Source organism: Euprymna scolopes, chromosome 41, assembly GCF_053919585.1.
Source record: "Euprymna scolopes isolate OS-2025 chromosome 41, ASM5391958v1, whole genome shotgun sequence".
Lineage (NCBI taxonomy): Eukaryota > Metazoa > Mollusca > Cephalopoda > Sepiida > Sepiolidae > Euprymna > Euprymna scolopes.
In genome coordinates, this window is record NC_136522.1 from 65,106,135 (window position 1) to 65,128,201 (window position 22,067).

At 35.3% G+C, this 22,067-nt stretch overlaps 1 protein-coding gene across 1 annotated transcript in view; it reads left to right on the forward strand.

Annotated features, from left to right (window-relative positions):
- The window catches only part of LOC145266559 (thioredoxin domain-containing protein 15-like), a 68,598-nt gene that overhangs the window by 13,351 nt on the left and 33,180 nt on the right, over window positions 1-22,067 (forward strand). The window contains exon 2 of the mRNA XM_080122372.1: window positions 2,061-2,697. Coding sequence (XP_079978498.1) covers window positions 2,061-2,697 — 637 coding nt within the window. The remainder of the gene's footprint in view (window positions 1-2,060; window positions 2,698-22,067) is intronic.

Genomic DNA, 22,067 nt, shown 5'->3' on the forward strand with positions numbered 1-22,067 from the left:
CAGAACTGTTAGACTTTAGAACTCCCTTCCAGGATTTTGCTTTCCTCACTGTACTGACATGCAGAAGTTCAAGTGTAATGTGAACAAACATCTTGCCACTCATCTCCCTTCATAATACCCCTGCAACTTATGTCCCTGATAGTAGCCCCTACTTCAAAGTGGCACTGTATCTTGTTTGGGGTGAAAATTGAATAAAAATATTTAAAAAAAAAAAAGAATTTGCATTTATTAAGGCCAGAGGATTAGTTGGCAAAAAAAAAAGACGTGGTGGAAGGCAGTAATTACTGGAGATAAGTTTTTTTTTTTTTTTTTTTTTTTTTAAATTTTTTTTTTTTTTATTACATTTTCACCCCAAACAAGGCACATTGCCACTCAGGTGTAGGGGGCTACTATCAGGGTCAGCAACTACAGGGGCACTATGTAGGGATTTGGGCAGCAAGATGTCGGTTCACGTTGCACTTGAACTTCTGCATGTCAGTACAGTTAGGGAAGCATGATCCTGGAATGGAATTCCAGAGTCTAGCGGTTCTGGGGAAGAAACTACTGGAGTAGAAGGATCTTTTGCATCTAGGGATCTCTACTGTGTGGGGGTGGGATTTAGCTGCCTGTCGGGTTTGTCGAGGGTGTCTGCGACGTGGGGGCACAAGTGTCTGCAGTTCGTCAGAGCATTCACCATTAAAATACTTGTAGAACAAGCAGAGGGATGCAAGTTACAAGACTCAGCAGTCCTATCTCGTCGCGGTTAATCACCTGAAGAAGGCCAGAGGATAAGTTGGTCGAAACGTGGTGAAAAAACAGCAACTATGAAGATGAGGATATAACAGTCTGCAAAAAAAAAATAAATGCACAAATTATGAAAATTATCATCTCAAAGGATTCTGAAAATAAAGAAAGAAAAATAAAAAAAAAATAAAATAATTAAAAAAAAAATTTTTTTTTTTGTTTCTTTTCTTGCTCTCCTAAATATTTGCACATGTCAAGTAATTAATATTACACGAGTGGGACCTGTGGAAATTCCACAGGGGACTGATTCATATGTTATATATTGATTTTGGTATTCTATAGATGTTCAGCGTAAATTGAGATGCTCTGATATTATTGTAGCTTTTTTATTTTGTTAAAATTGCAAAAGTATTTATCTAAGCTAGCAGAGACACCCGGTGTAACCAGGTCGTAAAATGTGCTTAAATATATTTTAATACTTGCAGATTTCGTTTATATTATTATAGAGTTAATGTTCTATCAATTTTTATATATCATAAAGTTGCGATTTCAACAATAAAATGTATATCTATATGACTTGGGTTCATCAGCTTGAATCAAAACCGAATCCCAAACTTATATATATATATATATATATATATATATAACTTTAGTTCCTTCAGCTATAACCGAAACCAAAACTTATGAAAAATTCTTGATCAAATTATTTATAAAAAAATAGATGACTTGAGTGCGATCAGCTAAAATCGAAACTGAAACAAAGACTTAAGAATTCTTGATAAAATTATTAAAAAAAAAAAAAAAAAAAAGATTATTCGAGTGCCATTAGCTATAACCGAAACCAAAATTATGAAGAATTCTTAGTAAAATTATTGGTACTATTGCAGAGAGTGATCCAGGCGTAAATAATAATGTTATTATTTAAAAAGCCATTCTTAACATGGGAAGGGGGGGTGTTTTGTACCTATTCTATACTTCAACCTTACAATTGAATAAAAAAAAAACATATAAACTTTAATTAAACTTGGAAATACGATTTTAAAAATAGCGCGGATCACTCTCTGCACTAGCACCAAATTATTTTTTAAAAAAAAATGAAATGCCTTCAGTGCCATCAGCTATAATTGAAACTGAAACCAAAAAGGAATTCTTGGTAAAATTATTTATAAGAAATGGAAGTACATAACAATTAAACGACCCGGATGTAAGTGTGACACAAAAAATAACATACACGCTATCGTATTGATATAGAGATATTTTTAGGTATCTCAAGCCAAAGTTTTCCTGATAATTAACTATTTTATTTATTTAAATCAATATTTTTTTTTTTTTTCCAGCTTCAGTCTCCGGTACTCTATTAGATGCTCCCGCAGAGACAAAAGAAACGGAACCAGACAAGCTCCAAATCGAGAAAGAACAGTTGAAAGAAGTTTTGGAGGAAAACACGTCCCCTCTCAGCCCAAGTTGGCACGCAGACGTCTTCTCTTCCATCACATCGGGTATAAAATATGTATTCGCCACTTTTATGGCAGAACTGCAGAAAGAGATCGACTTGTATTCTTTCAAGGAAGAGGCAAATGGCAACGGCACAGAAAATCTCAAAAACAATGAGACCGCCGTCACGGTAAAAGAAGATCTGCCGTCAAACGAGACCCATATATCAAATGCTACGTTAGACGCAAGTCCTTCAAACGAGACGGATAAAAATGAGACTTCTGTTAAGAAACCCCGATTTCATTGTGCTGGCAAAAATATAACAGAAAACACGACTGGCACTGTTCAAATGGTAAATGGCACAACTCTTCTACAGAGGTTGGCGTTTGAGAATAACGCAAGTGGTTCAGAATGTATATTGGTCTTCTTTTATGCCCCCTGGTGTCATTTTAGCGCATTGGCTGCGTCGAGCTATAACACATTAGGAAGGGCCTTTCCGCAACTGGATATAATGGCTGTTGACGCTGTACAATTCAGCAGGTAAGGAATCCAGTTTTTTTTTTTTTTTTTTTTTATTAGTGTTGGGACAGTTCATTAGGAATCTGAAAAAATAGAACTTTTTAGAGTATTGGAATCAGAAAAATTTTAGTCTAATTTTCCAAAAATCGATTCTTTTTACATATTTAAAAAAAAAAAAAAAAACTGTTTGAGACTTGATTTTACTAATGGTAAATGATAAATATTTATTGACTTTAAACTATAATTTAAGTTTTTGTGATTTCATAAATAAATCCATATGACTTGGGTGCATCAGCCTGAATAGAAACCGAACCCAAAACTTATGAAGAAAAAAAAAAATATATATATATATATATATATATATATATATATATATATATATATATTCCTTCAGCTATAATGAAAACCAAAATTTATGTAGAATTCTTGGTAAAATTATTTATTACAAGAAATTGAAGGTCATAACAATTAAACGACAGTCACTCGGAAGAAAAAAGATGCAAGTGTGCCACACAAAATAACACGCTATCACATTAATATATAGATATTCCAAAGAAAGTGAAATTCCGTAAATATTTATTAATTGCTGTCTAAAAACTATTCTTCCACTAAGAGTTTCATTTCTTCTTTCCTCATTTTGCATAAGACTAATTCAAACTAAGCTTCTTTTTTTTTTTTCTTATATGACGACGATGATGATGATGATCATCATCATCTAAAAAAACAACCAAAAAAAAACTAACATCCATTGATGAGACAAACCGATTTTGAATTAAACATGAGGATTCGTGTTGGCATTCTTGCATTCATTGAATCGGAAATTCATTGATCATTAATTATTATTGATCATACAGACGTTTTTTTTTTTTTTTTTTTTTTTTTTTTTTTGTATCAATTCTTTTCTAACTTTTCAGATGCATCTATGTCCCTCAATAAATGGCTCTGTCTGTCTATATAAAGAGATGAGCAAGATGTCTGTCTGCAACACACATCTTGCTCATCTCTTCACATAATCCCCGTAGACATATTGTAACATAGCATGTATGGTGCGCATATGAGAAAATCAGCAGCTGTAGGATAGCTGACTAGTGAAAATATTAGCAGCAGCCGCCATCTTAGCACATATGCAAATTAAGCAAGTGTTCATGCTGCTGACGTCACATTATCACAGCCTTGAGCCCCTGGAGGGGCATAGGCTATCCACAATAGCCCACCAGCGTCCACAGTCCTGGGTGATTCTCTCCAGCTTCCTCCCAGGAGTAGCCAATCTGCTTGGTATCTGCCTCCAGGTCTTTTCTCCAGATGTTCTTTTATCTACCTCTTTTTCTCTTCCCCTGAGGGTTCCAGGTTAGGGCCTGGCGTGTGATGTTTGTTGATTGCTTCCTCAAGGTGTGCCCGATCCATCGCCATCTTCTAATCTCTTACATGGTCTTGACGTTCCATGTAGCAATAGTGGTGATTATCCTGGGCGATAAAAGGGTTTTTGGCACTGAAGTGTCCTTTCAGCTTGGTCCCCAGCACGTCATACTTTCTGCAGGTGTAGGACCTTCCTCTCCCAGAACCGGAGCCTTTCAGGCTTTTGCAGATGTTTTTGTAGCAAGTTCTTTTTTCGGTGTGAGGGTGCTGGCCCCACACCCAACCTTTCCAGGAGGTAGGTGGAATGCTCTTAGACTGGCCTCTACCTGTCGACCTGTCTGGCATGGCTGGTCCTAACAGGAGACGAATCTCCTGCCAGCTTAGCTTTTGGAGTCACTGAGACATGCAAGCTTCCCAACCAACACCGACGGTTGCACTACCTTTGGGAAGTGCTGACATCACAAGAAGAAAGAAAAATAAAGGTAGAAAAAAAGGACAGCATGAGCAAAGGAAGCAAGTGGAGGTGCTTTGACTCATGTGCGTCGAAAAAAAAAAAATATGCCAGGGGGGAGTGGGGGGGGTCAGTGAAATGTGTTGTCATAAATTACTGGAATAAATACTTTTTGTATTCAACAAAAAAAAACCAGTTGTATTTTTTTTTCATGTCATGTTCCTGCAACGGCACCAGACAACGAGTGGTTGAAATGTAACGACTGTTGAAATAATTTTCATTTTAAAACTCGCAGATTCTTCATATTATTTGGATTATTCATCTTGAGTGATATTCGCACAACATTTTGGTCTGTATTACTTCTTTGCATGTGACATGTCAAACCCGAAAGAACTTTTCTGTTGAACTTTGGAATCTGCACACGATTTCAAACGGAATCCTTTATTTAATCCGTGGAGAATAGCATGCTCTCATCATGTCAGTGATAACCAGGTAGAAGTCTTAAGTAATTCTCAATTGTATTTTTGAGTGCCACCTGCACTGGGGATTGAACCTTCAACCTCCAGAAGAGTGTAACTTGATTTCACCAAGTATTTTATCCACTATGCCAGAAGCAATTCTAGTAATTTTAATTATGTTTTGAGCTACAATTTTGGTCAGGTTTTCATATCAATGTTCACAAAGTTTGAAAAGTCCTTGAATGTTGATTTGTGTCTTGAAAAGCTCTTATTTCTGTTAAAGTAGAACCCAGGGATATGGCATTAATCCGTTCCGGAGTTGGGATCGTAAGGTGAAATCGTCGTATGGCGGGGCCTAAGCAAAATTTTATACAGTGCATATTAAAAATTAGTAACAAAATACAGTATATAAAACGCATGTATATAATCAAATAACATTATAAATAACACCATAAGGTGGAGCAAATACCATAACCAGGAGCATTGTATTCCATACCATAACCTGAAAAAAAAAAAAAAAGAAACGTATCCCAGGGCTCTACTGTATTACCTTGAAAAAATGGAAAATTATCTTGAAAATGTTTTGAAAATCTAATTCTTTATATCTAGTAAAAATTTGTGTTGCAATATTAAAAATAAAATCGAAATAAATACTATTAAATTATTTTTAAGTATTATTAATAAATTAACCATTAAACTATTTTTTAAATCTTGAAATTATTTTGTATTATTGTGGATACAAGAGTTACGTCCCTTAATCGCAAAACTATCTGATGCTTTCCATATATTAATGTTGGGTAGTTTTGTGATAAAGGGACATAACTTGTTGGAAAATTAAAATAAACACATCGTAGAGCAATCCGCAGCGAAGAAAATAACATTTAATCATGGAAATACGCTGTCGCTAAGAAAATGCCCTATAAATGTGGCTATATTAACAGCAAAGATAAAATCCCACAAAGAGCACCGACAGGTGGATACCTGGGTGTCACAATTTTTTTTTTTTTTTTTTTAAATTCAATTTTCACCCCAAACAAGGCACAGTGCCACTTTGAAGTGGGGGCTACTATCAGGGATATAGGTTGCAGGGATATTAAGAAGGGAGATGAGTAGCAAGATGTCTGTTCACATTACACTTGAACTTTTGCATGTCAGTACAGTTGGGAAAGCGAAATCTCGGAAGGGAGTTCCAAAGTCTAACAGTTCTGGGGAAGAAACTATTGGAGTAGAAGGCTTTCTTACACCTACAGATCTCTACTGTGTAGGGGTGAGATTTAGCTGCTTGCTGGGTTGGTTGGGGGTATTCACGTCAAGAGGGGGTGTACAAGTGCTTGCAGTTCGTCAGAGCATTGACCATTAAAATACTTGTAAAACAGGCAGGGGTATACAACATTTCGTCAATGGGACAGAGGCTGAAGCTTAGATGACAGTTCAGGACCTATCAGGTTGGCAACTCTCTTTTGAATCCTGTCCAGGAGTGAGAGACTAGTAGCAGATGCACCAGCCCAAATGTGACAACAGTACTCCATACATGGGCGAATGGTAGCCTTATAGAGGTACAGGATACTTTCAGGCGAAAGTAGCTTTCTAGCATGGTAGATGGAGCCCAACTTCTTCGCAGCAGCAGCCTTGGCAATACTCTCAATGTATCTGTTCCAGTTCATGTTCCCTGTGAATGTTAACCTGAGGATTTTAAAAGAAGTACTTTCAGGTAGTGTTTTTGGCCATTGCTATTGATGGTGGAGAAGGTTTCTTGTAATTATTGAAGGAAACAAGCTTAGTCTTGGCAGCATTGAATGTGACTATCCATTTTTGTCCCCATTCCACTACAGATTGGAGGTCTTCCTCTAGTGTTTCTACCATTTCCTTAGATATGTGTTTATTTGTTTTCTCCTTGTGCCTGTTATAGAGTGTGATGGATGTCATCAGCAAATATACCCATCTCAGAGACATTTTATTTTATGTTAAAACTAGTTAATATTCTCCATTATACCTCATCATTTAATAATCCTGAAAAGAGTTGATATGCCGTAAAACAACCAAACAAAAGTTAGCTGGAGATGGAAATACGCTGTCGCTAAGAAAATGCCCTATAAATGTGGCTATATTAACAGCAAAGATAAAATCCCACAAAGAGCATTTACAGGTGGATACCTGGGTGCCACAAATCTATATATCTATAAAAGTGAACGTGTCTATGCAATAACTGTCAATATTTAGTCTACAAACTCGAAATTTGATATACAGGGTACTGAGATTTGGGAAAATCTATGTGATCGATTTTCGGACAGAAATTTGACTGTTAAGGGGTCAAAGTTCAACGATTTGACCTTTCAGAACTCTATTAAATTCCTCCGACAATTTGGGGTCTAAACACTTGAAATTTTAGATATAGGTTCCTTGGACATGGATCTAACTTAATAACTTGATTTGAGCCCAAAACAATAAATGTTAAGGGGTCATGATAGGGGTCAATGTAAAAAAAAAAAAATTGACCGTTTTTTTTTTTTTTTTTTGGCTCAGCATACACCTTCAAACACCCAGGAAGCATCGGGCACCCATGCTAGTTATTATATAAACTAGACCAAAATTGAGACTAATCATTGATTGGATCAACAAAGTAAACCACTTTGTCATTTCCTGTACATCCTCCTTCACTAACTCTCACTTGTTCAATGTCAGTGGAGATATACAGTTATTTTTTTTATTATTTTTTTTTTTTTTATTCAATTTTCATCCTAAACACGGAACAGTGCAACTTTGAAGTAGGGGGCTACTATCGGGGACATAATTTGCAGGCGCATTATGAAGGGAGATGAGTAGCAAAATGTTTGCTCACATTACACTTGAACTTCTGCATATCAGTACAGTTGGGAAAGCAGAATCCCGGAAGGGAGTTCCAAAGACTTGCAGTTCTGGAGAAGAAACTGTTGAAGTAAAAGGCTTTCTTACACCTAGGGATCTCTACTGTGAAGGGGTGTGACTTAATTGTTTGTCGAGGGTAGTCACGTCGAGGCGGTACAAGTGCTTGCAGTTCGTCAGAGCATTCACCATTAAAGTATTTGTAGAACATGCAGAGGGATGCAACATTTTGTCGATGGGACAGAGGCTTAAGCCTAGATAACAGTTGAGGACCTATCAGGTGGCGACTCTTTTGAACCCTGTCCAGGAACGAGAGACAAGCAGCAGATGCACCAGCCCAAAAGTTATGTAATGTTGGGACGATTAATCCCTGATCTAGACAGATGTATTTCTATGTATTACATGGGGTTTGTAGCTAATCCGAAAAAAAAAATAAAAATCCAGCTCTATAGTTAAATATTTAGAGATTTAAATAGGATCAGGAATTTAGAACAGGATCAGTAATTGTATTGGGGAAAAATATTGGAATCATCCCTTCACTATAGATATATATATATATATATATATATATATATATATATAAAGAAAGAATGACAATTTGATCGAGTAGTTTGTTTTTTTTTTTTTTTTTTTTTTTAAGCGGAAAAACACGTTTTTATGACAGCGCGTTGAAGATAGACATCTTGGAATTTTTTGAACACGCCACAGAGAGATAACTCAGTTTAAAGCGCCAACACGCCCCTCCCTCCCCATCTTTAATACTAGCTTTTCTTCCTAAGAATCGAACCTTTTACTCAGTATCATAACAAATTGTTTTTCCGCTGTAAAAAAAAAAAAAAAAAAATCCAGCTCTATAGTTAAATATTTAGAGATTTAAATAGAATCAGGATCAGGAATTTAGAACAGGATCGGTAATTGTATTGGGGAAAAATATTGGAATCATCCCTTCACTATATATATATATATATATATATATATAAAGAATGACAAATGAGAGAAAGAGAGAGAATGGTTAATATGAGAGAGAGAAAGAGAGACAATGGCAAATCTCCAGTCTTCTTCAGGCGAGCATTGTTGAACTTTGGGATTTGTACAGAATTTCAAATTGAAAGATTTTGTGGCTGACAGAACAAAAGCAAACTCCAACAAAAATAATCAAAAGTTACGTTCAACAAATTCTCAAGTTTGATAAGACACACCTAAAAATAGGTTGGCGATTCTATTGAGAAAACATAGACAAAATAACATCCAAGATGAGAACAGTGGCCCGAATAATTCAAACAATACAGATTATCGATCCTCATCTAAAAAGTTCCCGAACATAATAATGGCAAAATCCCATAATGGGTGTTTACAGATGAATGTACAGGTGTCCTAAAGTACTATATAAACTAAACCAAACATGAAACCTGTCTGTCCATTCCTGTGCAGCCTCCTTCCTTCCTTCCTTCCTTACCCCCCCCCCCCGCGTACATTGCTCATCACCAACAATAAAGTTTTATATTTTCATACATCGCTGCTTGTTGTCATCCTTTTGCGCAAAGCAGCAATACAACGCGTCCCTTTTGCACCTCTCCTCATAGATGCTTAGTAACGGTGAGACAATAGTGCTTAATCATCTTCAGTAAAGGCGCACACTCTCACACCCAATGTCTGCCCATGAAGTAGTCACTTGTATGACTGGAAATGACACGAGACAGGCTCGTTATTAATAATGAATTTGGCTATCGATAGTCATTACCGCAACCGGTCATGATTATCCGCATTTGTTATAATCAATAACAAAAGTATTATGCCATACTAGCTGACTACTCGCCTAATACAGCATAATCAGGTTCACACACAGGTTCCTATTACATTAGCAAAGTTAAGCAACGTTGAGCTTAGTCATTACCAGATGGGTGACCATTTTGAAATACTAGGTTCTCGCTGCCGTGGGTTATCTCAAAATCAACAGTCTAAGCCATTCTTGTAATGACCTCTCTGTTGTACTCAGTGTATTGCGGGTCCTGGCAGTTCTAGGAGGTCCACTCTCCCAAGCTTTGCCTTCTCTCTTTGAGAAGGAGTTAGTTTATTGTTGATCACCTGAGGTGCCACAACTGGGGAATGTCGAAGGAACCTCTTGGGCTTTTTTTTGTAGGTCACCGTGCGCCTCCTTGGGTGGGGGAATGCTGACTTTTCAGTCCCGTTTTTCGACTCTTGTGTCACATTTCTCACTGTGGGGAAAGAAATAAAAACACCAGACGCTGTATATAGGAAGACGCCTGGACTTTAACTTGCCAGAAGTATTTTTTTTTTTTCCAGAAGAATTATATTAGCAAGAAAGGGAGATAATCTAAAATTTAAAGCTTTTTAGACTTTTAAGACTTATTTTATTAAATTAATTTGTTTTATTTCTAAAAAAAAAAAAAAAAAAAAGAAAACGAAAAACTGCAAAATATTTTTAAATATTCAAACTATTGTATTTTGCATTTAAATAATATTTTCTTTAATAGAAAGTTTTAGAAAAAATACTTTTCATTTCAGACTATTCTAAACTAAATGTTACATTCTGTTTGTGTATTTAAAAAAATATTTATTTTGAAATAAATTATTTTGAAATGAATAATTTTGAAATGAATTATTTTGAAAATTACTTTGAAATTATTTTGAATTAAATTATTTTGACATTTCTTTAAAATTAATTATTTTGAAATTATTTTGAAATTATTTTGAAATGTAGAATGTTACAGTTTATTAGTTAATTAAAAAAAAATTGGCAAAAGAGAATGAAAAAATAAGAGAATGGCATTAGAGATTAAAAAATGTGAAAAGAGAGACTGACAAAATAAAGAGAAACTGGAGAATTTATTGGAGGAAAAAGAGAAAAGGTTTTAAACGTAGGCTAAAAAAAGAGAGAATGATGAAAAGAGAGAAATAGAGAAAAATGACAAACGGAGAAGAAAAAAAAGACAGAATAAAACAAAGAAGGAATGATGAAAAAGTTAGAATGACAAAATAGAAGGAATTATTAGAGAGAATGATCAATGAGAGAAAGAGAGAGGGTGACCAAAAAGAGAGAATGACAAATGAGAGAGAGAGAAAGAGAATGACAAATGAGGGAGAGAGAGTGACCAAAAAAGAGAGAATGACAAGAGAGAAAGAGAATGACAAATGAGAGAGAGAAAGAATGACAAATGAGGGAGAGAGTGACCAAAAAAGAGAGAATGACAAATGAGAGAGAGAAAGAGAATGACAAATGAGAGAGAGAAAGAGAATGACAAATGAGAGAGAGAAAGAGAATGACAAATGAGGAAGGGAGAGAGAGAGAATGACAAATGAGGAAGGGAGAGAGAGAGAATGACAAATGAGGGAGGGGGAGAGAGGATGACAAATGAGGGAGGGAGAGAGGGGATGACAAATGAGGGAAGAAGGGAGAGGATGACAAATGAGAGAGAAAGGATGACAGAAAAAGAAAGAATGCCAAATGAGAGAGAGCTGGAATGCCAAATGAGAGAAAATGGGGGACATAAAAGAGATAACGACATGAAAGATGACAAAAATGAAAAAGAGAAAAAGAGACTGGGGGGGGGGAGATAAAACGAAGAATAAACGGAGCCAAAAAAAAAGAGGGAAAAAACTGGATGATGAATTTCGTTATTTTCATGGCAAAATTTTTGTTCTGAGATAATCTGAAAATTTATTATCTAAGGAGATGGAGGGCAGTAGGTTGGGTTGTCGAATTCTAAAAATACCAACGATTTGCAGCCATTAATTTTAGAGGATATTTTTTTATTTTATTTTATTTTTTTTCTTTTTCTTTTAGCTTTTATGTAAGCATTTCAGTTTTCCCAAGTGGACATTTCACTTTTTCTACCTTTAAATGTCAGCGATTCGCTTTGGCATTCATTGCTTCTCCTAACCGATGCTTTTAGCGTCAATTAAAATTGAAAATTAAAAAAAAAAAAAAAAAAAACGGGGGTGGGGCAATGTTTATTTTATTTTTTAAAATTCTTTTTAAATGTTTTTTTTTTTTTTTGCTTGTTTCTAATAAATAATTAAAAGCAGTAAAAGCGCATATTTACACAGACAAATGACTTCCTGCTTTGAAAGTGGCCTGCACTAAATGGTGTAGTCTGTGATATTGTCGATGCATTCCCCTCCAAATAAATAAGTGTTAGGAATTTTTTAAAATAAATGAAAAGCTATAAAAAAAGAAAAAAGAAAGAAAATCAGTTTATCAGCAGAACAATGGTTATAAAGAGTGTGTTTAGTAGAAAGACAATGGAGAGGAAGTTGTTCATCAAGACACACAAAAGGAAGCTGAAATAGGATTGTTGATCAAGGTGTGGCTGTGATTGGGACAACGGACTAGACAAAAGAGGTTAATATCTTTAGAGTTAGCTTACAAACATGTTCGGTTCGCGGCAGGTTGTAGCTTGGACCAGATCAAATGGGATACTGTTGCCACATCTGGGCAGGAGTTGCTTGGACCAGATCAAATGGACAGGAGGAGTTGCTTGGAGTGCCCTATCCAGCCTTGATAGTTCAAAACCGGCTTCAAAACCTAATAGATGATGCCCTTTTCTCTTCCCTGCAACCTCTGTCCCACAGAAAAGACATTGCAAACCTGTCTCTACTAGATCCTTATTTTCATGGCAAGTGCTCGACTGAATGTTAATCTATGGTCCCGCCTTCCCAAAATTTCATAAAAAAACACTTGACTAGCTACAACCACTACATATGATTTCTCCCACTCAATGTGTGCCTAAATCTAAATGCAGATTCAATGAACAAAGCCTCTTTCCCAGAACTGCTTGCCTGTGGAACGCTGTTCTGTTGGCCCGCTTCCCGGTTGAATACAACATGGCAGCCTTCAAATCCAATGTAAACAAGTTCTTGTTGAACCATCCCCATAAATAATCAAATTCTGCCCAATCTACACCATTAACGATTACTACACTATTACCTTACATTCATTAACCCTTATCCTCTAGTGGCCTTCAAGCCTTCATAAGTAGTGCCTCCTATGTAAAAATTGGTGGGGGTAAAAAAAAAGAGCTCTAAGAAACTGAGGTGAAGAAACGAATTGATCAACCGACTGACGAACACAGCTTCGACAGAAGACGTAGACAAAAATTAAAATCATATAATATTACTCGACGAATACTCACTATAATCAAATATTACTTTACAAATACTCACTATAATCAAATCCTTCTTAGATAAGAGAAAAATGCAAGTTGTCCTTGATGGTCATACGTTAAACCAACATGATATAAACGCGGGTGTGTCACAGGGGTCGATCCTTGGATCTTTATTCCTGATATTCATAAATGACTTTGCTGGTCTCTGAGATGGGTATATTTGCTAATAACACCATGCTCTATAACAGACTCGAACGGAAAACAAATGAGCACATATCTAAGGAAATGGTTGAAACCTTAGAGGAAGACTTCTAGTCTGTATTGGAATGGAGACGTAAATGGATGGTAATATTCAATACTGCCAGGATTAAGCTTATTTCCTTTAATAATTTAAATTTTTTTTTATTTTTTATTTTTATTTATTTATTTATTTATTTATTTTTTTATTTTTATTTATTTATTTTTTTTAAATTACATTTTCACTCCCAACAAGGCACAGTGCCACTTTGATGTAGGGGGCTACTGTCAGGGACATAAGCTGCAAGGATACTGTGTAGGGAGTTGAGTAGCAAGATGTCTGTTCACATTACGCTTGAACTTCTGCATGTCAGTACAGTTGGAGAAGCAGGAACCCGGAAGGGAATTCCAAAGCCTAGCAGTTCTGGGGAAGAAACTATTAGAGTAGAAGGCTTTCTTACATCTAGGAATCTCTACTGTGTGCTGCTTGTCGGGGGTATTTACCTCGAGGGGGTACAAGGGTTGTAGTTTGTCGGAGTATCCACCATTAAACTACTTGCAAAACAGGCAGAGGGATGCAACATCTCGTGGATGGGACAAAGGTGGAAGCTTAGATGACATCAGCTTGGCGACTCTCTCCACATCTTCAAAGTCAGCTTGAAAGTCAACATCAAAGTGTACCTGTGCTGAAGAGTGTATTCATCTCCTTATGAAATCAGGTGGCCACTGGCAGACCCTGAGTGTGGCAGCAGGACTCGGTGCCAACCCACAAGTTCAAAAGGCTTCAGAAGAATTGCTACAACTTTGTACCCTTTTCTCACTGGCCTCACCTCTTCCCCTGACATGAACCTGCTGGACTACTTTGTTTGGTCATACATCGAATACATCACCAACATGACCTCCCACAACACAAAAGCTAGCCTGATCGCCGCCATCCACTGAGTATTCGCTGAGCTCCTGCCAGCACTTTTTTTTTTTTTTTTTTTTTTTTTTACATGGGGGATCACCACTTATCAAGGCTCGAAGGCCACTCAGGGATAAGGGTTATTGCATGTACAGTAATATCTGAGATAGTATTGTAGTAATCATTAGTATTGGCGGTTTTGATAGTGTCTTACTTAGGGGGGGGCGGTTTGTCAGGAGTTTGTTTATGTTGGACTTGAAGACGTCCAAGTTGTAGTCAGGTGGGAAACAGGCAAGCGGCAGAGAGTTCCACTGGCGTGCAGTTCTAAGAAAGAAGCTTTGCTCATGGAATCTACGTTTGGATTTAGGCACAGATAAAGAGTGGGGAAAATTATTGACAGTAGCACTTGTGGAAAAGGCACGCTCCCAGTTCCAGACCTGTATCGAGGCGACGGTGATTGAGGCTGAAGGTGGCTACATTGAATAGATGTAAGCTACTTGAATTGATTTTTTTTTTTTCAAGAAAAGTTTAAAAATAAAGCTGTAGTATTGTTTTCTTTAGGGCGACAATTTTATCATTCCACCCTGTACTGACATGCAGAAGTTCAAGTGTAACGTGAACAGACGTCTCGTTGCTCAATTTCCTACATAATATCCCTGTAAATTTGGTTCAAGTTAGAAGCCCCTTACATCAAAGTGGCATTGTGCCTGGTTTGGGGTAAAAAAAAAAAAAGAAATAATTAAAAAAAAAAAAAATGTAAACTTTTGCACTTGGAGGGTAGCACACACACCCAGCTCATAACCAATATGTACATAAAGTGTTGGAGTCTTAAGTGTTGTGTTCTGTTTTTTACTAGCAGGGAGACCCGACGTTGTCCAGGATTGAATTCACACTTCCATATTTTTATTGTCATCGAAATCAGTGAACCTGTCCTGTGAAATCATCCATTCTTCAATCAAATTGATTGCCTGCTCTAGTTGGGGACCCATCATAGTGCACCGGGAGGAAGTTTCACATCCCTCTCGCAGTGACTTATTTTACATTGCACTGTAGAGAACCTACTGTTAAATTTATAATTTTTTTATATATATATAATGGCTTCACTTAAAGTTTAAAGTGTAAAAGACAAGTACCATGCTTCAATTGTGCTCTAAACAGAAACATTTATTTTGAATGCACCTCTGTCATATCAAAGAACCTACTGTTGATTTTATATGCCAGGCCTTTCGGCTTGTGTGGTAATAAAACTTCTCAAATGCATTTGTGATGTTAGGCTGTGTAAGGTGTTAACTTTAGTCAAGATCAGCTGTTTCCTCTTTCATTGGATTATCTTGATTATTGATACTTATCCAAGATATTCCAATACAAAACCTACCTTAGAACACTGTCAGACACATAAAATACCTTCGTATGGAATTTCATAAAAATCGGCCCAGCTGTTTTCAAGTCCATAGGGAACTCACTCACTCACACAGACACAGTTTCTTTTATATAATAGTAGAGATTCTTGTGAGCCACCAATGAGAGAGATGACAACACGGCCAGAAGAGAAGATGAAACAAAAAAATTCATGACGCACAGCGATAAGGTTGCCATTTGTTGTCGAGCGAAGGAGTGCTGGTTGCACACCCTTATACTAAAGACAAGAAGAATTTTTCCAGCAATATCATCTACTTGATCCGTATTTATTATGAAGTTTAATTTATTAGTAGGGCTGTGACAACAGCATATTCTTTTCATTGTTTTGACTCTTGAGTATATATCCGTTAATATCATATGCTTTTATATAGACTGATGTGGTTCTCGGTTGATTAACTGCGTCTGTGTCGGATATATACTTGAGAATCAAAACAATGAAAAGAATATGCTGTTATCACATATGCTGTTATTACGTTTATTTAATTTATGAAATTTGTGAAAAATTCATTTTTTTTAAACTATCTTAACATTCATTCATTTTCTTTTCCATTTATTTAATTCACGTTAAAAATATTGGTGCTTCTGTATTATAATAATGAAAAAATTATTTAATTTCAAAGAAAACAAATGATACCTTCATAATTGTCATGTCGCAAATAATAATATATCCAAAAATTACGATAGACGATAAGGTAGAAAATTAATTATTCATGAAAAAAGACATTTGTAAACATTAGTTTCAAAATTTACCGATTTGAATTGGAGTTAACAGGGGAGGTAATTAAGTTTTCAATTTCTCGGAAATCTTATGCCAATTTCGAAAAGTTTTGAAAACGGTTAAAAAACAAGTTATTTTTAAAAAAATTCACAAATTATGTATACATGTTTTTTCTATAATATAAATCTGACCTGTCTGTTTAAATGTATATATGTTTGTATGTCTGCCTAAAACTTTTGACAGAGGTGACCGATTTTTATGAGATCGGTATCGTTTTGAAGCCCGATCCTTCGGACGACAAATATCGAAAAATTGGCTAAAAACATTAATTCCTTCACCTTCAACTGGGCACTTTTCTACAGGGAGGGATCGTTTTTTTCGCCGATATTTTCGAAAGTCATCCCCTCTTTTCGATTGACTTAATTTAAACCTTGGCCACTTCCTGTTTGGCGATGGACGCAACAGCAAAGACGTTACGTTTTTTTTTGTTTTTTTTTTTCCACATTCTTTTCCTCCTTCGTGGTAAGGGTTCAAGACTGTCTGCCTACTACCATTTTTTTTTTTTTTTGCTCAACACACACCTCCAAACACCCAGGAAACGCCGGGCACCCAGACTTAGTTTTACATAATTCACATTGTACATGATTCATAAATGTTTGTTTTTGTTTTCCGAATAAATTCTGTTTGTTATAATTTGTTTCAACTGAGTTACTTCCTCTTTCGCTTACGTCACGTGACCCAATATGTCCGACCTAGCATGTAACTTTATCAAACTGTTTTTAACCTTATAGGGACTGTTTTATATGAATAATCAATTTTCTACCTTATCGTTTTTCATAATTTTTGGACATATTACTATTTGCGACATGACAATTACGTAGATACCATTTGTTTTACTTGAAATTAAATATTTTTTCTGTTATTATAATAAAGAAGTACCAAAATATATTCATTAAAAAAAAATTACTTTTCAGTATTAATTATTTCCCTACTTTATTTTAATTTATTATATTTCTTTTTTCTTTTTTTTTTTTTGTTAAAAGAAGTTTCTGTAAATAAACATATTTAATTGAAAATAATCAGTTTTCAGATATTGTTATGCGTTGACTTGCATTTTCGTCTGGGGGTCAGAGCTTACACAGTTTAGTGCGAGCCACTTTCAAAACCGGAAATTGTTTGCCGAACCAATATGCGCTTGTACCTTAAACCTTTATTCCTTTCTGGATGCAGAGAAGTCTTACAGAGTTGAAGTGTGTCACAAGTTTTGAATGGCATGGGAAACTGACATGTAAGAATGCTCAGTCTGGTCATGACCTTTCTTAATAAGGCCTGGTTACCAAGGCTCAGTTACCTGCTGACGTCAGCGTGTTTAGTTCTGGTTGGTGCTAAGCAGATAAACAAGACGATTTGAAAGGAACAATTAAACTCTGTCCGGGATTTTTATCCTGGGCCCCCAAAATCAACAAAGATTTGACCATTCCAGTAATGATCTGGTCCCTGTTTGATTTCGCGGTGGGAGTTTAGTTCTGTGCAGTTCTAGGAGGTCCATCCTCTCAGGCTTTGCCGTCTCTCTTTCAGACAGGGTTAGTTTATGGCTAATCGCCTGAGGCGCCCTCACTGGGGAATGCCGGCGGGGGGGAGGCTGTCTAGACACTTTTTGCAGGTCAGAATGCACCTCCTGGGGGGGGGGCACTGACTTCTCAATCCCGCTTTCCGACCCTGATGTCTAAGTTTTTGCAGTGGGGGAGAATTAAACAACTCGAAGGGAACAATTATTGGATATCAAACAGACTAATGTACCATGAATAGGATTAGAGTTAGAATCTAAATCTGCTGACCTTATTCTAAATGGGTATGTTAGCTAGTATTTATGCAATCTCCTCCCCCTCCTTCCATCTGATTCTGAAAATATCTTTCCTTGAAGAGATGAGAATATTTCCGCATCTTCTTTCTTGTTTATCAATCATGTTGGTTGTGACAGCAATCACACAGCATCCTTGCCATCATGAAATGATTGCAAATACAAAAGATATAAATAGACTTTTTTTTTTTACCAGACGAGTTAGAACACACTGTTCGTCATATTTTTGTTTGTTTGTTTGTTTGTTGATTTATTTCTACTGTTAAGGAGGGTGTGGGTGTAGTTAGTCCCTACCTCAGGATAAACATGACCCCTTCCCCATTTCCACCCTTTCTGTCATTTTGGGTTAGGAAGCAGTTTCTTTTCTTCTTTTTTCATTCTGTTTTTTTCATTCTGTTTTTTTCATTCTGTTTTTTTCATTCTGTTTTTTTCATTCTGTTTTTTTCATTCTGTTTTTTTCATTCTGTTTTTTTTCATTCTGTTTTTTTTCATTCTGTTTTTTTTCATTCTGTTTTTTTTCATTCTGTTTTTTTCATTCTGTTTCATTCTGTTTTTTTCATTGTGTTTTTCATTTTTTTTTTCATTGTTTTTTTCATTGTTTTTTTCCATTCTGTTTTTTTTCCATTCTGTTTTTTTTCCATTCTGTTTTTTTTTCATTCTGTTTTTTTCATTCTGTTTTTTTCATTCTGTTTTTTTCATTTTTTCATTCTGTTTTTTTTTCATTCTGTTTTTTTTCATTCTGTTTTTTTTTCATTCTGTTTTTTTTTTCATTCTGTTTTTTTTTCATTCTGTTTTTTTTTCATTCTGTTTTTTTTTCATTCTGTTTTTTTTTTTCATTCTGTTTTTTTTTTCATTCTGTTTTTTTTTTCATTCTGTTTTTTTTTTTCATTCTTTTTTTTTTCATTGTTTTTTTTCATTCTGTTTTTTTTTTAATTCTCTGCTTTTTCATTCTCTTTTTTTCTTCACTGTTTTTTTTCATTCTGTATTTTTTTTCATTCTCGTTTTTTTCATTCTCTTATTCATTCTGTTTTTCTCTTCATTCTGTATTTTTTTTTTCATTCATTTTTTTTTGTTCGTTTTGTTTTCATTCCATTTTCATTTTTTTTTTAATAAATATCTTGCTTTTTTTATTTACTTTGTTTATTTTTTCTAAATTTCTACATCCACTTTTTATTTGGTTATTATTTTTAAATATTTGTATTCACTTTTTTATTTATTTATACTTTTCGTTTTATTTTTTTATTTCATCATTCCTTAAAATAAATTTCTAATTGTCTCCCTTTCTTACTAACATCCTCCATTTCTTTCTTATATCTCCTCCCACTCTATCGTTTCTTGTGTTTCTTTATCTTTTTCACTTTTTCTGTTAAGCTAAAGTGGGGCAGAGGGCAGTCTGTTGAATTGTTCTTTGTTAATGGCCACTGGTACAGCTTTAATAGATGTTGATGTCATTGACAATCCATTTGGCAGTAGTTTTGTTGCTGTCTGGCTGAAGTATGTTTCTGTTCAAACCTTAGGAGGTCCGACCTCCCAAGCTTTATCCTCTCTCTTAGGAGTTAGTTTATTGCTAATCGCCTGAGACACGCCTGCTGGGGAATGGCGATGGGGTTGCGCCAGGATTTTTTGCAGTTCAGAATACACTAAATTATTGGTCTTATTATAATTGGTTCAACGACAAAGGAGGGATTGAACCTAGTAATTCACTCTTGTTCATTTGTTCACTTTTCTCAATAACTACACCTTGGATTTTTAAAAAATTCTGTAAAAACATTAGTCATGGTGAAAGTAAATCTTTGCCAGAACGGATTTTCCAGGATAACTTTGTGTCGATGGTTTTTGGAAATATGTAGAAAGAAAATTCTAGCAATTTTACTTACCACTTTGACCGGACTACCAAATGGTTGTGTTGAGAGAATCGAACAAACTAAATCAAAAAAACTCCATTGAACAAAATAGGCTGGCTTTACTGTTCATAACTTTATGTGTGTATATATATATATATATATATATATATATATATATATTAAGACGTTTGACTCATGTCCAGGTGACCTACATCTAAAATTAGCAATGTTTAGACCCAAAATTGGTAGAGGAGTTTGGTAGAGTCTGCAAAGGTCAACTCTTTCAACCTTGACCTCTTGGCAGCCAAATTTTCGTCCAAAAACTGATTTAAAAGCTTGCTGCAAGTTTGTATACTTTTTATGTAAAATTCAAATGTTTAGACCCAAAATTGGCTGAATAGTTTGCTAGAGAAGGCAAAGGTCAAATCTTTTTAACTTTGAATCCTTTGGCAACCAAACTTTAGGTCAAAAACCGATTAAAAAGCTTGTTCTCTGTCTGAATACACTTTATGTAAAATTTCGAATGTTTAGACCAAAAATTGGATGAATAATTTGATAGAAACCGCAGAGGTCAATTTTTTTTTTTTTTTTTACCTTTAACCCCAATTTTGATCCCTTAACACTTATTTTCAGCTCAAATCAAATTAAAAAATTTGATCCATGTCAAAATAACCTACATCTAAATTTTCAAGTGTTTAGATCCAAAATTAGACAAAGAGTTTGGTAGAGTTTTCAAAGGTCAAATCGTTGAACTTTGACCCTTTCACAACCAAATTTCTAGCCGAAAACGGATTTTAAAAATTTTCCCAAATCTCAATATCTCTTATGTCAAATCTCGAGTCTGTAGACTGAAAATTGACAGAGTAGTTTGGCAGGGAAATGTACATGCACGCACGCATACACACACACAATTTCACTTTTATAGATATACTAGCATGGGTGCCCGGCATTGCCTGGGTGTTTGGAGGTGTGTGTTGAGCAAAAAAAGAAAAAAGTGGTAGTAGGAAGGCAGGCTCGAACCCGTATTGCGAAGGCGGAAAAGAAGGGAAAAAACGTGGCATTTTTGCTGTTACGACCACCGCCAAACCGGAAGTGATGTAGGTTTTAATTAAGTTAAGGCTAGACAATCGTAAAGACGGAATGACTTTCGAAAATATTGGTGAAAAAAGCGACCCCTCCCTGTAGAAAAATGCTCAGTTGAGGGTGAAGAAATTAATGTTTTTAGCAAATTTTTCGGTATTTATTGTCTGAAGGGTTGAGCTTCAAAGCCATACTGATCTTGTGAAAATCCGTTGCCTCTGTCAAAAGTTTTAGGCAGACATGCATACATTGGTAGCTCAAATTTGTGACCCAAACCGATTAAAAGCTTGTCCCATCTCTGAATACCCTTTATGTAAAATTTCAAATGTTTAGACCAGAAATTGTCTGAGTAATTTGGTAGAGACTGCAGAGGTCAAATTTTTTTAAACTTTGACCCGTATTATGACCCCTTAACATTTTTTGTTTTGGGCTTAAATCAAGTTATTAAGTTAGATCCATGTTCAAGGAACCTAAATTTAAAATTTCAATTGTTTATACCCAAAGGAGTTTGGTATAGTTCTCAAAGGTCAAATCGTTGAACTTTGGCCCGTTAACAGCCAAATTTCTGTCCGAAAACGGATTACAAAGATTTTCCTAAATCTCCATACCCTGTATATCAAATTTCGAGTCTGTAGACTGAAAATTGACAGAGTTATCGTGTTATTATGTACACAGACAGACAGACACTTTCACTTTTATAGATATATAGATACACACACCCCTGATCCAAAATTTAAGGTCATTTGAGAATCTTTAAAAACAAACCATTTCTTTTAAGGGTAGATTTTAAACTCCTCCCACTTAAGCCAATACTACAACTTAAAACTTGATTTTCTTAGCTAACAATAAAACTGCTAGATCAATTTGCATGATTTTTGGAATATGACGTTTTTATTCCATGACGAGTACATTTATCAAAGATTTTCCTGTACTTTTGGCTTTTAATTAGGTTGAATTCTAAAGAAAAACCATCTTTTCTAAACAAAACAAAATGTATTTGTTAAACATAAATCTTTTTTTTTTTTTTTTTTAAATTACCACCAGGTTCGGCATTAAATAACCCAAAAAGTGTCCA